Below are 13698 nucleotides of genomic sequence, written 5' to 3' on the forward strand. Positions count from 1 at the left end.
ACGTAGCAGGCAGGCAGGCAGGCGCCGGAACTCCTCCTCCTCCCGCCGCTGACTTGAATCTCCCGCAAGGAGGGGCTCCGCAACACGCGGTCGGAAGCGGAAGGCGAGTGTCTCCAGGGCGCACGCGGGACTACGCCAACATCTTCCACCGGCTCGCAGGTCCTAAGCAAAGGCAATTGCTACGCTTATCCGCCGTTCAATGGGCTGCGTATACCGGAGCCGCAATCTCTTTTCCTACAACGCCATTCCCCCCCCAAAAAAAAAACAACAACAACCAAGAGCGTTTATTTCACCTTTGTTGATAACACTGTTTTGTGCTACAATTATTTTATTTTTAAAAATCCCAAGGAATGTTCTTAAAATACATTGCTTTCATACCGCCACCACTGGGTGGGCAGCCTTGTTAAGTATTTGCAGCGCTTGAAGACTCGCTGATATTTTTATTTTTTATGTGAGGAGGAGCTGTGCAATTCAGTCCTGAAAGTATTTTTAAGAACAGGCCTTTAGATCGAACCTCCCCTTTTCACACACTCGTAACAGTTTTAGATTTCAGTGGAAAGGCACAAGGAAGTGGCATACAGTAGAACCTCGGGTTACATATGCTTCAGGTTACAGACTCCACTAACCCAGAAATATTACCTCAGGTTAAGAACTTTGCTTCAGGATGAGAACAGAAATCGTGCTCCGGCAGCAGGAGGCCCCATTAGCTAAAGTGGTGCTTCAGGTTAAGAACAGTTTCAGGTAAGTACAGACCTCCGGAACGAATTAAGTACTTAACCTGAGGTACCACTGTACTTTATGATGTTGATGATGATGACTGATTATTTTTGTGCTGCTTATTTAAAATATCTCTTAAACGGTTTACAATAAGCTGAAACAGCAACAGCAGACAAAACAAAATATTACAAAAATACACATTAAAATGTTACATTAATAGAAAGTTACCACTATATTTAAATCCATATCAATGCATTTTCCTTCTGACAACACCCTCCCTCTCAGCACCCAGGGTCGAAACAAACTCTCAGCTCACCAACAAAAGTTTCACAAGGAGAAGAGTTCCTGGAAACCTCAGAAATCACCCTAGCCTCTCGGAGACTTGCAGATCCAAGGTGGATGGGACTTCCTCAGGCTGCCCTCGACTGTGTCCCACTCAGCTGCACTCTCTACTCCCAGTTCCAGGTACAGCAGGTTTGCATGTGTCTTTATCAGATATTGGGAAATACTTTTCTCTCCCTTCAGGGCTTCTGAATTGGGGTGGGGACTATTGTGAGGGAAAAGAGTGTGTGTGTACTGCTGGAAAGGTATAGATTTGGAGAAGGCCAATACTTGGGGGTGGGGGTTGATGGGGAATGGCCTGTAGGTACTAGTTGTACAGAAACCTGGCAAGAAAATAGGGACAGGACATAATTTCTAGGTTCTTACATTACTCTGCTGGTATGGGATCTTCACCAGCACCACTCCTACGTGGTACAAAAGTGTATCTTAATGGTTAGCATTGGCACAGGAAGGAGCTGTGACGTGGGCTTTGTTACTCATGGTCTGGGCTTCTCACTGTTACCCCAGCAATGCGAGAAGGAGCAGCACTGCAGCACTTCCAACGTTGTTGGGGTAACATGAGTACGGGGCCTTAAGGGGCAGTCTGGAAGCCATATAATCTGCTCAGGAAATCCTGTTTCAAAATGTATTATACATGACAGCTTCTCGCTTGCAAGGCAGAGGTGTTCTGCACATGTTCAGAGGAACTCTATTTCACTTGTACCTCACATCACTCAATCAATTCACTTTTATTATCCCAGAAAACCAGTTTTCCACCCAGGTTCTCTCATGTCAGTTCACATTCAGTTAAATTTCCTCCAACCCAATAGTTGACTGCTCATTGTCAAATCTGTCCTCTCATATACTTTAGAGTAGGAATATTAGGGAGTTCATGCCTGAATTGGAAACTCAAAGGAACTGTTTTTTCATATACTCATGGATATCTCATCATGCTGTACCAGTCCTACTAGTGGGACGCGGGTGGCACTGTGGTCTAAACCACTGAGCCTCTTGCCAATTTGAAGGTCGGCAGTTTGAATCTGCTCGATGGGGTGAGCTCCCGTTGCTCTGTCCCAGCTTCTGCCAACCTAGCAGTTCAAATCACACCAGTGCAAATAGATAAATATGTACCACTGCGGCAGGAAGGTAAACGGTGTTTCCGTGCGCTCTGGCTTTCATCACAGTGTTGTGTTGCACCAGAAGCAGTTTAGTCATGCTGGTCAAATAACTCGGAAAGTTGTCTGTGGAGAAACGCCAGTTCCCTCGGCCTGAAAGTGAGATGAGCACCACAACCCCATAGTTGCCTTTGACTAGACAAGCATCCAGCGGCCCTTTACCTTTTACCTTTACCTACTAATCTTAAAACAATTTTTCATCTGAAGCAAAAAGTCAACATATACCACCCCATCACAATAATGCAAGTTGAGTGGGGACAATTTGTCTCTCTTGGAATCTGTTGCCTGTAACCAGAGCTTCTTTTCATCCAGAACTCACCGGAACTCAGTTCCAGCATCTTTCAGGCGGACACCGTTGCCATGATAAAAGAACAATGGAGGCATTCATGGTGAGTTCCGGCACTTCTTTTTCTAGAAAAATAGCACAGCCTGTAACAATTGCTTCCTTTTGCTTTATAGCAAGGCGGCCCATCTCATCACACCAGTAATGTATTCCTCAATGTAACTGAAAACTCCCAGGATGCAGTCCTGTCATCTTCCAAGAGCATAATGCTTTCCAGTGTTCCTGGCCTGGCACTGCATGGTATTTCTTCAGTTCCTGAATGTGATGTCTCTGAATGAAAAACAAGTACCGCTGGGTGTATGGCAGTGGTGAACGCAATTCATGCTGCTCTGAAATTCTTCAAGGACATCTGTGTATCTAGCCCCCAGCCAAGCACCTCCTCTCTCCCAGCCCCTTCTGGGTGGAGAGACCTTGAATGAGAGATAAAGTACGCCACAGCCAGCCTGGGGATAAGAGATCTGAGAGAACAGAGCTACAGCGAGACTGTCATAGATTGGAGTAGAACAACAGCTGGAGTCACCTGAGAAAAGGCAGAGTATCACCTGGTGGGAATTCTTGGTGCAGACTTGTTGGGAAGGGGGGTGGCAATGTCTATTAAGTTCAATTTCTGCAGTTGGTCAATATAGCTGGTGCTTTGGAGGCTCATGAGAAATATTTATCATAATGAAGTTAGAGCAGAAAGGTTCCAAACAAGGAAGGCAAAGTTGTGCTACTGCTTCCTAGAACAAAGTCTTGGTTGATTCCTGAGAGACCCAACATTGGCAAGGTGTCAAATCACCTTTGACTGAACCACCTTTTGTGGGTGAGACTGTGAGAGGTTTTGAATCTTGCCAAGATAAGCATTATCTGATCTCTGAGTTGTTCCTAATCTACTACCACCACCCCAAGGCTGTTTTTCTTGAATGTGGGGAGTATATGGGAGGGAATTGCACACAGCCTGTGTGGTGGCAAGCAGGGGATGACGGGGACCTTGTGACCAGCTTTAGAATGCAAGCGCCACTGCTTCTGATGGTGGACTCAAAAGCTTGGACCCTGTTCCAGAGGACAATTAGGGGAGGGGAACATCCTGCCAAGATTTGGCCCAACCAAAGGCATTGCCTTCTCTGTTTTGCCACTTTCTGGGATCAACAAGGGCTTTCTAAATAACTATTTTTATTGAGAGATTAGGGTGGTGTGGCTGAATCATGCTGGGTTTCAGTGGCTTGTTTTTACAAGTTTAACAAGGCTTGGGTGTGTTTCCTTTTCTAACCAGTGTGTTAGAAAGCAACAAGACACTTGCTGAGATTTCATCCATGTGATTAATGTGTGTGGCTCACCAGGACTGTGCAAAATAGGCTGGCTCCCAGAGAGGAGCTTTCACCTGTTTTGTTCCTCCCTAGGCTTTTTAGCTCAGTTGGGTAGCTAAGCTGCAATATGTAGCCAGTAACAAATCTTGGCTGTACTGTAGATAATTGTTAAGGAGGCAAGAGCTTAATCCGTATCCCAAGTTCAGACAACTCACTAAGCCACCCTTGGCTTTGGTGCTGCACCCCACTGAGCTAAAGGGGCCACAGAGGAGCAGCTGTAATCTTCTCCCCAGCAGCCAGTTCACACTAAACTATGGCTTTGCTTAGCATTAGATGTGAATACAGCCAGAGCTGTAAAAATATGTGGAGGAGAAACTAACGGTGCTTCCGGACGTTCACTATCTTGCAGAAGGGATGCAAATACATGCTGGAAATTTAGATTTGCACAGTTAAAGCCGATTAAAGGATTCTGGGCAACAAATCCACTTCACACAAAAACACCAGACTTTTTGCAGTTTGGAAAGTGATTGGGAAATGCACTGAAAACATGTGCAATGAGCAAATGACTAATGGGAAGACGTATAAACACCCTGCAATAAAATCTGAAGGGATGCTAATTGTCATATAACTAACTACCCTGCAAACAAATCAGAATGAATACTCAGCAAAGACTAGCTAAAGTATAACTTCTGTGTAAGCTTTTTGCAAGCAAATCAGGATGAATGTCAATAAACAGGGGGCTCTGGGTTAGGAATACAGTTTGTTGCGTAAACTACACATGATAATTCTCTGCTTTTAGTTTGCTGACAACAGAGGAAGACAGTGCTTTTTTTCCTCTTTTCTTTTTGAACAGTTCTTAATTTCTAGTAAAACCTATACTGGAGCGTTCATCTATGTAGGAAACATGCCATCACATCATCAGCCCTGCTTTGTATTTATAAAAGTATAGGGAAAGGAAAACTGCAGTTGTTTAGTAACAAGTGAAAAACATATGCTCAGCTGCACACTATTCCTAAATTCTAAGTGCAGGGAGGAAGGGGAAGCTGCAGCTGTTAAGCAGCAAGGGGAATTACTCTGAATATGCTCAGAAGCACACTCTTTATTAATGTTTAACTATTTGTGCATTCTCTCCCATGGTTATCTGACTCATATAGGGTGCTGTGCCCCACTTGTAAAATGGGGCCAATATCCTCTAAAAGCAATAGGGTGCCTATATGTGCCTTATGTATGTGAATTGCCTTGTGGCCTGTGGCTTACCTGATTGCTTTTGTCTGGTCTAGATATTTGCTTGCATTCATTTTTAGATCCCACTTTCTTCATAAGGCATGTTTCAGTCCAGATTGTGTTGTTTTCAGCATTGTCTGCCAGACCAGAGTGCTTGGCTGCCAGACTCCTTCCTTGGCCCTATCTGCTCATCAAATTATGGTGGGACAACACAGCACTAGGCATACTCAGTGCTTTTTTCCCAGGGGGTACTCAAGGGTACGCAATACCAGCACCTCCTTTTGTTGTTGTTAAAAAGTGTGGCACTTACTGTAACAATTTCATGGTACCAGCACCTATTTTTCTAGGGAGGAAAAGCACTGGGCATACTGTGTACCATTCAGGTCACCTCCCCTAAAAATATATTCTGTAGAGTTGGAAAAGTTTCAGAAAAGGCCAGGGCAACTAAAATGATCAAAGGGCTGGTACAACCGTCTTATGAGGAAAGGTTACAACATTTAGGGATTTCCAGATTAGAAAAAAGGTGTATAAGGTAGGGACATGATAGTGATGTCTACAATTATGCATGGCATGGAGAACGTGGATGGAGAGAAGCTGTTCTCTGTCTTCCAGAATATTAGGCCTTCCAATGAAGCTGAATATTGAAAAATTCAGGGCAGACAAAAAGAAGTACTATATAAGTACTTGCTCTCACAGGATGTGGAGATAGCCACTATTTTGGAGGTGTGTGGGAAATGCATCTGGAAAACAAAATGTATTGAGGAGTTAGTGATCTGAGGAGTTAGTGATCTGCCTCTGTTCTTTCCCCCTCCCTTGCTCTTGTTAATTTTTTTGATGCTGTGAGAACAGTCTTTAATGTCCTGAGAACTTTGGGAGGAGGTGAAGCCCCACTCACAGCTGCCTTCATCAGTTGTGGAGGATAATTCTGGGTACCTTCTTTGATGCTGGACATTGTTTTGAGAAAGTGAGGCCTTGGGAGGGGGTGGCTAATGGGTGATCTGCATGTAGCCAGTTTTGGAAGCCACACAGGCTGTCTATAATATCGGACGGTTTGGGCAGAGTTTCTTTGAAGTTCATGCACAGACTGATCGGCCACAGGGCCGTGCAAACTGAGGGTACTTGGGGGAGTCGCTTCGCCGCTTCTTGAGGGCTTCCAAGTGGTAGCTTGAAGTGCTTGCTTGGTATATGTATACCTTGCTTGCTGTTTTAGAATAAAATATTTAAACTTCTCACTCAATTGTGTATTTTGTATTGCTTCTGAATCTCATTTTAAAAGAACCACCTTCCTTTGGCAAGACAGGAGGATTAGACAAATTCCTGGAGGACAGGGCTATCCATAACCACTAGATATGATGGATACCTTCACTGTCTAAGACACTTCTGCATACCAGTCAATGGGAACCACAAATGGAGGGAGTGCTGTGGCACTAGGCATTGGATGGCCACTGTGAGAACAGGATGCTGGACTAGATGGGCCTTTGGTCTGATCCAGCAGGTCTCTTCGTATGTTCTTAATGACCATGCTGGGAGTTGTACTGCAACAATATCCAGAGGGCCACAGGATAGCAACAACCCTTGCTGTAGCTGAAATCCTGGGCAGCTGATATGTGAGTGTGTCTTTAAGCATCCATTACTGTCACTTTCAAATACAGGGCACTAGGGCATCCATGTAGGACAATCCTATCTATGTTTACTAAGAAAAAAGTCTTCTGAGACTTAAAGGCTGCATCTGGCCTGTTGAAGGAAGTTTTTTATTAACAATTTCAACATAATAAATTATCAAAACATATCATATTCATTATTTCCCCCTTCAACCCCCCCCCCAGACTTCCCTGCTGAGGGAAGTTCTTATGGTCTTAAGCTGCTCTCTTCTACTTTAGGCTGAAGGGAGGTGACCAGGATGGGCTATTCAGCCCTAGCCACAACAACCTTGCTGCTGCTCCTGGCAATTGCTGCTACGCTGGCAGACGTGGCTGAGAACAGGACCCGAATATGCCAGCCTGCACCACTCTGGAAGATCAATGGGGTGGCCCCCATGGCTGGGATGGAGGGCCAAGTGACAGTGGTGGCACTGTTGAAAGCCAGCTGACAGTTCTGTCTCAAGCAGGCCGCCAGGTGAGTTCATAGAGAAGATTGCCTGAGTCAGGAGCTGTTAGGTCGCAGCCACACCATACATTTGACGCACATGGCTTTCCCCAAAGAGTCAGGGGAACCACAGTTTAAGAGTGCTGGGAACTGTAGCTCTGTGAGTGGGGTAAATCACAGTTCCCATAATGCTTTGGGGAAAGTCACATGCTTTAAAAAGATGGTCTGGATGTGACTAGAAAGTCAGATATGTGTTGGAACCCTGTATCTGGTGTTCATTGGCAATATCACAACTCTTAAGGTCACATCTTTGCTCCTAGGCTTTCTACCAGGAAACACAGAACTGAACTAATTGTCTATAAGCTCCAGTTCAGCAATCAAAAATTGAAGCCTGGGCTGCAGCAGGCCAGGTATAACACTCATATAGAAGGTGGATGCAATTTTCCTGGTGAATTACAGCTCCAGCATAATATGTATCATTTAACTTATTGCTGGATCTATGTAGCAGGGACTGCTGTAATGGCAAGTCCAGTGAACTGATAAATGAAGGGGCCTCCGTCCAGCAGTGCAGGCTCATATCCCACATGGTATGTGCAGAGGGCAAGGGCTGGAACCTATATCTATGCACTGCATTTCCTAAACGTTGCTTGTTCTTCCTACCCTCCAGCCTTGGCAGCTTGCAGAGGAAACTGTCCCTTGAAGGAGTGACCAATGTCAGCTTCATGATTGTGAATGAGAAGACTCCTTTCTCCAGGGCTATGTACTGGGAGCTCAAACGGCATGCCCCAGAGGGAGTCCCTGTTTACCAGCAGCAGATTCTGGAGCCTGACGTCTGGCAAATTCTAGACGGGGACAAGGATGACTTCCTGATCTATGACAGGTCAGTGCTTAAGGGAGCAATTCTAACTCCCCACCCACCCAGACTGATAGGGTTTTTGGAGAGTCAGGGCCACTGCTGTGCATAGCAGCCGGGGCAGAAGGGAGGGAAAGCAGATCACTGAGCCAGCTTGGAGCTGGTGCAGCAATTGAGCCTGGAAGAAGCCCAGTTCTGGCAGTGGGACCATCTCAGGATCCAATGGACTGCAAGGTGGCTCAGTCCAGCTCCTTCCTTGGCTGCTGAAAGCCCCTGCTGCCACCAGCAGGGATCCCATCAGCAGCACTAGCGGGGGCAGAAGAGGGTGCTCCGTAGGCAGCTGCTGACGGGAGGCCAGTGGGGGTCTGCAGGCCTGGGCAGAAGGGAGGAAAGTAAGATATATGGAATTCAGGATTCCTGAATACATTATCAAAAAGTCTGTTTGAGGACACATCTGGAAAGAAAGGACATACCATGATGTAAGTGTTTCTCTTTACCATCATGCCTCACAACTGTTGGTGAGGAAAACCAGATTCTTCAGGCCAGGTTAGATTCATTTCCAGTGTAAATTAGTGGACTACAGGCTCTCCTGACACTAACTTTATGTCCATTGTTTCATGGCTCTCGGGCTTTGCAGGTGCAGCAGGCTGGCTTTCCACATCCAGCTGCCATACAGTTTTCTGCACTTGCCCTATGTTGAAGCAGCCGTGCGGTACACACACAGCAAAGACTACTGCGGCAATTGTTCCTGGTACCCCTCTAACAGCAGCCAGGAGGTAGGGACTTGAATCCCCTCATCAACTTCCTTTTGAACTCGTTTTGTTTAAGCCAGACGTTTCCTCATTTGCCCATCATGAACTTCTGCCTGGGAATTCTAGGTTTCTGATCAGATTGGTCTTACAGCAGGGATGTGGGAGGAGAAGGTGGAAGGGAGGGTTTTATTATATTGGGCCGCTACAACAAGCAAGGATGTTGAGATACCACAAAGCATCTTTCATCTCGACAGGAAGTAAACCATCTTGAAATAAAAACCTCAGAAGCAAATTGCAGATGGAGACACCAGGTCTGCGCAGTCACAGATAGTGTAGTGTGGAGGGGTCCAGGAGAACCCAGGTGGGAGGAAATGCTAAACTCTCCCCCCCCCACTTTCAGCTTCTCACACTCCCCCAAGTGCTTGCCCTCCCCCAAGTGCTTTTCTCCCCAGTTGAGTTCAGATACTAAAAGTGAGATTGACTTGAAGAAAAACACTTTGGAACAGAAGCTGTGTGGCATCAAGTGCAGGAAAGGTTTGGTTCCTCTCACCCAGGCACCCCTTATCTCTAAAGTCAACCCCACCTTCCTGTTTTGTACATGGTGGGTCAAGACCTGGATCTTCTGCCATCATGTACTGCTTGAGCCTCACCCAGTAGCCATAGTCTGCCCTCAGTTATTGAAAAAAAAGAAATTAACAGCCTTAATTTGTCAGGTTGAAGTGCTTCCTGTTCCCAATGAATGGGAGCATATTGTTCCTTGGACAGAAGAAATAGTAACTGCTGTCTTGTCCTGTGGTGTCACTTCCTGCCCCATCAGTGATCTGAAAGTTAATTCCTCAAGGTGGGATTGCGGGGGGGGGGGGCCTGATGTATTACCTATTTTAGTTTTTTGCTGTTCTGATAGCCAATGCAGCAAAATATTATAAATGCCTTTTAAGCCATTTCGACCATACCGAGAGTGAAGTCAAACAGATCTCCTTCCAGGAGCGGGTGCAGGTTTTTCTGATCTGAAGAAATCAATCCTTCTTCCCTCCCCGCTCTTTTGAGAGATATATATACTTGGCTTAAACTCCTGTGCAGCTTTTTGCCTCTCAAACTTTGGGCTTTTAAAAACCATTTCTACGCCTAAACATCCAGCATGTTTACTCATTTAAACTTCTATTTTACACATTCTTTAAAACCACTTTTTAAGTGACTGCCATGCAATCACCATTCTTCACAGCCAATTTCTCCTGAAAACAGAAAGTAGCAGTTGCTCTGAGCTCAGTTTATTTTGGAAGTTTACATATTTTGTCAAAAAGGGCTGAATGCAGATCACTCCAGATATATACATCCATCTTCACTTTAAAAAATGTGTTTCTGTCTTCACCCTAAGCCCATCTGTATTTACATGTACATATACTAGAATCTTTCATTACCTTCACAGGTGAATAAGACAGCAAGTACTAACGTGACGACAACTGAGGCATCTGGACACAAAGAGAAGCACCTGGAAGAACCCAAGTACCATCACGATGAGCCAAGCCAAAAAGCACCTAACACCAAGCACACAGCCCATCACTATTCACATCATGGAGGAGTCGGCAACCATAAAGCCTTGGGTTTGAGCAGTACACACCAGCCAGTTCTCCACTCTCAGAATCGCTCACAGAAGCATCAGACAAGGGAATCCCCATAAAACATTTAAACTTCAATGTATGCAACACCCAACTGTTAGCCATAAGCACATTCAGCACTAAGCAAGCTTTTAAGAAGAGCCAGGGGGCAAACTTACATGCATCAGAAGGAAGAAATATGATGTCTCAGTTTTCAGCAGAGGAAGGGAAGTGAATGTTCCACTCCCTAAACGTTCAAGGTCTCTCAACAGATAGCAGAGGACACAGCACAAACTTTTGTTGTGTCATATATGTAATTGGAAAGTTTAACTGCTTGTCCACAATGAGACCTCTGTCCTCATTTTGAATCTGTCTCCCAGTTTTGTTCCACCAAGCCTTAAGGTGGTGTTGCTCTTGGGCTCAGATGGATTTTTAGATACATCCCATTTCTGTGGTGAGGACTGCCTAAGGAAGCCATCTTGTTTTCCTCAGGAACACAGAGCTGCTATGGTAATCAGCTTCTTGAGAAGCCAATTTTGACCCCATTTTTGCATTTCCTGCTTTTCTGCACTCAATGAAGCATGTGATGTAAACTTTCTGTCACCACATGCTGACACCGTACATAAAAGCATGTCCTTGGAGATGGAAGGATGGGGATCAGAACTGGTATTAGCAGGAGGGTGACTGACTGTGGCAGAGAAGGCTGACTTTGAGCCTGGGGCTCCAGTTTTTGTACATTAAAGTCCATGCACACAAATTACTAGCTTGTAAAATGACATTTGTTGTGTTGCTGGAAGAACATTTGCGGTTTGTAGGAATGGAAGTGGTGAGACAGAATTAGCCAAGTTTACAGGTATGTTGATAGAGGTATGAAAGACAGAGAAGTCTGAGGTGAGAGTTGAGTTTGTCAATGCTATGAGAACTAGGGAAGAGAATGCAATTTATCAGGAAAATTCATGGAAAGGGATGCACTGCTTGCTGGTTAAAAGTAGTATAACTGTTTTTGGGGAGGAATGTTGGAAATAAATTATCTGAAATGAATATGTTTGAAGTCTTTGTTCACAATACCTTAATGTACAAATGGTGTCATTTATTTCAGACAGTACCCAGCATTGTAGAACACGTATTCACCTTCAACATTTAAGAGATGCCCCATAGTTTATCTGCATTTATGGCATACTAAGCAGTCCTTATTGAGAATAGTCCAGGTTCCTGTTATTTGTTGAAGGTCAGTGAATTGGTGCACACTGTACAAGTCCTCCACATCCCAGTTTTAGGAGGCTACTGCTACAAATATTTACGGGAGGGTGTAATCTGTCTTTATTGTATTGTTAATGCTGATATGTATCCACCTATAATCTGTTTATTCCAAAGTAACCCTAGTTAGTAAAGCCAGCTAGACTAGACTGCAAATGGTGGCAGCTGCCCATAGGTTTATGGCATTTCTTTGAAAGCCTCAATTCCTTTTTATTACATCTCAGCTGGTGGCTAAAGGGACCAGTCTTCAATTTACAGGACCTGCCATAGGTATAACATGTATAATAGGTAGCTCACAATAGGTAGCTCACTGGCCGCCTCCCAGTGGTGCACAGGGCCAGAGGCAAAAGTGAATGAATCAACAATGGTTAATTTTACCTTTCGTACCAGTAAGCTAGTTTCTTCATACTCACACATTCCTCTCTATTCTTCACCCAGGCAAGCAAGAAGCATGATCAGAATTCAGTGACGCAGTCCAGCCACTCAAAAAGAGGGTATGAAGCCGTGGTGTGGCCTGGAGAGAAACTTAAGGGCCAGATAATGAGTTCTGGAGGGCCTGAGGTTCCCTATCCTTGTTCTGTTCTATAGGATACACTTAACATCATAAGATTCCATGCCAGCCCAGGGTGTGTGCCCTTATGTGTTAGCTGGTTAAAGAAAAGAACCCAATAACAATACATACAAAAAAAGCAGCACAGAACAGTAGCAGTAGAAAGAATGAGATTAAAATAATATTTAAAACGCAATACCTTAAAGGTTTGGGGGAAAGAAACAGTTCTTCACCCGGCCCCAGATATTCATAAGGCTTGCTGCTGGTGTCAGGCAAGCTTTTCTAGGAAAGACAGGGCAGTATAGCTGGAAAGACCCAATCAGAGTCCCTGAAAGTGGGGAGATCTGAAGAAGGGCTTTCTGGTATAATAATAGTAGTTCAGGAGGTTCTTGTGGAAGAAGGCAGCCTTTGAAATTCTGCAAGCAATAAAAGGGCATTAGACTGTCAGTGAGGTGCTTATAGTTAACAAGCCACCTTTGGTGTAAACAGCATACTTACTGCAGATTTATTTATCCCCTTGTGTATATCAAAACTCTCCTGATATCTGTACATGCTGACTACTCTTAACATACATCTATTAGAGCTATAACATAATTTATAGCTTTTGGTAATATGTCATATAATTAATCGCCTTCACCAGCACAATGGACTCTAAATAAAATGCTCTCAACTGTGATTCAACTTGCAGCCTTAGTTGCTTAACAACTAGTTTAATGTTCTTAGCAATCTTGCTCTCCACAATACATAACGTAGTAACAAAGAAAAACAGTATCCCCACCCTCACCGTTCAGCCGTATGGTAGCTGCTATGATCTGGTGTAATATTTGATTACTTGCCCAACTGACATTGCAAAGATTTAGCTGTCCTTCCCACATGCTGTTCCATTCCCTTTTTATGTTCCTTTAGTTCATTTCCTACTTATGTACATACCTAGCTGAAACCATCCCTGCCCCCCAGAAATCTGCAGAGGCCCAATCTACAACAGCTAGGTCATAATTTAATTGTTAAGAGACTATTTTCTTGCTGATAGTTTTGTGCCAACCAAAGTAATTACGGTATATGGCTGGCTTGTTTTGGTTTTTTTAACATTCCAATTGTATTTACAATCTCTTCCCTTTATTTCTGTGTACAGTATTACCATTATTAATTACCAAAGAAAAAATCTTCAGTAGTACCAGTGCTAATAAAAGATGGGCAAAATTATGTTTTGCTTAGGACAACAACATTCCTATCTAATGCTGGCCTTGGGCTCTGATCCAGCTTTCCTGATGCCCTCTGCCCCAGCCCACAGCTCCCATTATCCAAACTAAACTCCTTTGCGTCATGTCCTGTTTGCTTACATTTGCAGCAGAGTCCACAGGTTCACAGCAAAACTGGAGCAAAAACTGGACTATTATTATCATGTTTAATGCTAATCTCATCTAACATGCAGGTCAAATATTTGCTAAAGATCCTCTTTAAACTGGCCTCTCTGATTGCAGCAGCCAGAAAATCTCTTATAGTTTGCCTGTGTATGCCTACTCAGAATAAAGCCTCATTT

At 44.3% G+C, this 13698-nt stretch overlaps 1 protein-coding gene across 4 annotated transcripts; it reads left to right on the top strand.

Moving 5' to 3' along the window:
* Nucleotides 1–54: 54 nt before the first annotated feature.
* Nucleotides 55–10728, top strand: LOC128415874 (selenoprotein Pb-like). 4 transcript variants are annotated; one of them, XM_053392645.1, is made up of 7 exons: nucleotides 55–159; nucleotides 1003–1182; nucleotides 2526–2602; nucleotides 6947–7181; nucleotides 7819–8031; nucleotides 8642–8780; nucleotides 10183–10728. In XM_053392645.1, exons 4-7 carry the CDS (start codon nucleotides 6967–6969, stop codon nucleotides 10432–10434), a joined length of 819 nt encoding a protein of 272 aa, XP_053248620.1. In that variant the 5' UTR covers nucleotides 55–159; nucleotides 1003–1182; nucleotides 2526–2602; nucleotides 6947–6966; the 3' UTR covers nucleotides 10435–10728. The 4 variants fall into 4 exon arrangements, with proteins under 4 accessions (XP_053248620.1, XP_053248618.1, XP_053248617.1 ...); XM_053392643.1 differs by lacking the exon at nucleotides 2526–2602; XM_053392642.1 differs by lacking the exons at nucleotides 55–159; nucleotides 1003–1182; nucleotides 2526–2602 and adding an exon at nucleotides 2970–3101.
* The last annotated feature ends 2970 nt before the right edge of the window (nucleotides 10729–13698 follow it).

This window comes from Podarcis raffonei, chromosome 6 (assembly GCF_027172205.1).
Source record: "Podarcis raffonei isolate rPodRaf1 chromosome 6, rPodRaf1.pri, whole genome shotgun sequence".
Taxonomy (NCBI): domain Eukaryota; kingdom Metazoa; phylum Chordata; class Lepidosauria; order Squamata; family Lacertidae; genus Podarcis; species Podarcis raffonei.